The 805-nt window shown below is 74.4% G+C and overlaps 1 protein-coding gene across 4 annotated transcripts in view; it reads right to left on the bottom strand.

Annotated features, from left to right (window-relative positions):
- SERBP1 (SERPINE1 mRNA binding protein 1) overlaps window positions 1-597 on the bottom strand; it is a 15,669-nt gene extending 15,072 nt beyond the window's left edge. Inside the window, exon 1 of one of the 4 annotated variants that reach the window (XM_041398306.1) lies at window positions 75-597. In XM_041398306.1, the coding sequence (XP_041254240.1) occupies window positions 75-435 (361 nt within the window). In that variant the 5' untranslated portion in view covers window positions 436-597. The remainder of the gene's footprint in view (window positions 1-74) is intronic. The other 3 variants (XM_041398305.1, XM_041398308.1, XM_041398307.1) reach the window with 3 other exon arrangements.
- Between the last annotated feature and the right edge of the window lie 208 nt (window positions 598-805).

Consider the following 805-nt stretch of genomic DNA (forward strand, 5'->3'; position numbering starts at 1 on the left):
TGCGGCTCGGCCCTGCCCGGGCTCTCTCCGTGCGGCCGGGCCGCCCCTCCCCGCCGACCCCCCGGCCCGCTCACCCTCCTTCCGCAGCGGCGCTCCGGGCTGGCCGCCGCCATCCTCCCGGCGGTCCCCGCCGGCGAAGGGCGGCAGCGGGTTCTTGCGCTCCTTCTGCGACTCCCTGCGCAGCTGCTTGGCCGCGCTGCCCGCGCCGCCGCCCGCCTGGCCCGCTCCGCCGGCCCCGCCCGAGGAGCCGCTCTGGGCGCCCGCAGGGCCGCGGGCCCCGCCGCCCGCTTGGCTCCCGCCGCCGCCGCCGCCGCTCTCCTTCCTCCGGCTCTCCGCCGCGCGCAGCACCTCGAAGGGGTCGGACTCGTCATCGAAGAGCTGATCGAAGCGGTTGGTGACGACGCACCCGAAGCCCTCCTGCAGGTGTCCGGGCATGATGGGCCCCCGTCGGCGGGATCCTGCGCGGATGCTACCGGGCCCCCCGCGCCCTGCTCGCTGCCGCACAAGATGGCGGGCCCTGAGGAGACGCGCTTCTCTTCCGGCGCGGCCACATCCGGGCACCCCCACGGGGCGGGCGCTGCAGCGCCGCCAGCGGCCGCGCCGCGAACTGCGCGCGCATTGTGTGAGGCGGGCGCGGGGTTTCCCGCCGTGGGCTCTACCACCGCACCGCGCCCCCCCCGCCTCCCCCGTCGACCCCCGCGCCTCTCCCGCAGATGGTACCACCCGCGTGTGGGCTCCCTCAGAAATAAAACCTAAATAAAGCGGAATTAGGAGATTTGGCGTTATTAACTAATAAAAGTTGATT

Source organism: Onychostruthus taczanowskii, unplaced genomic scaffold, assembly GCF_017590055.1.
Source record: "Onychostruthus taczanowskii isolate IOZ18803 unplaced genomic scaffold, ASM1759005v1 scaffold144, whole genome shotgun sequence".
NCBI lineage: Eukaryota > Metazoa > Chordata > Aves > Passeriformes > Passeridae > Onychostruthus > Onychostruthus taczanowskii.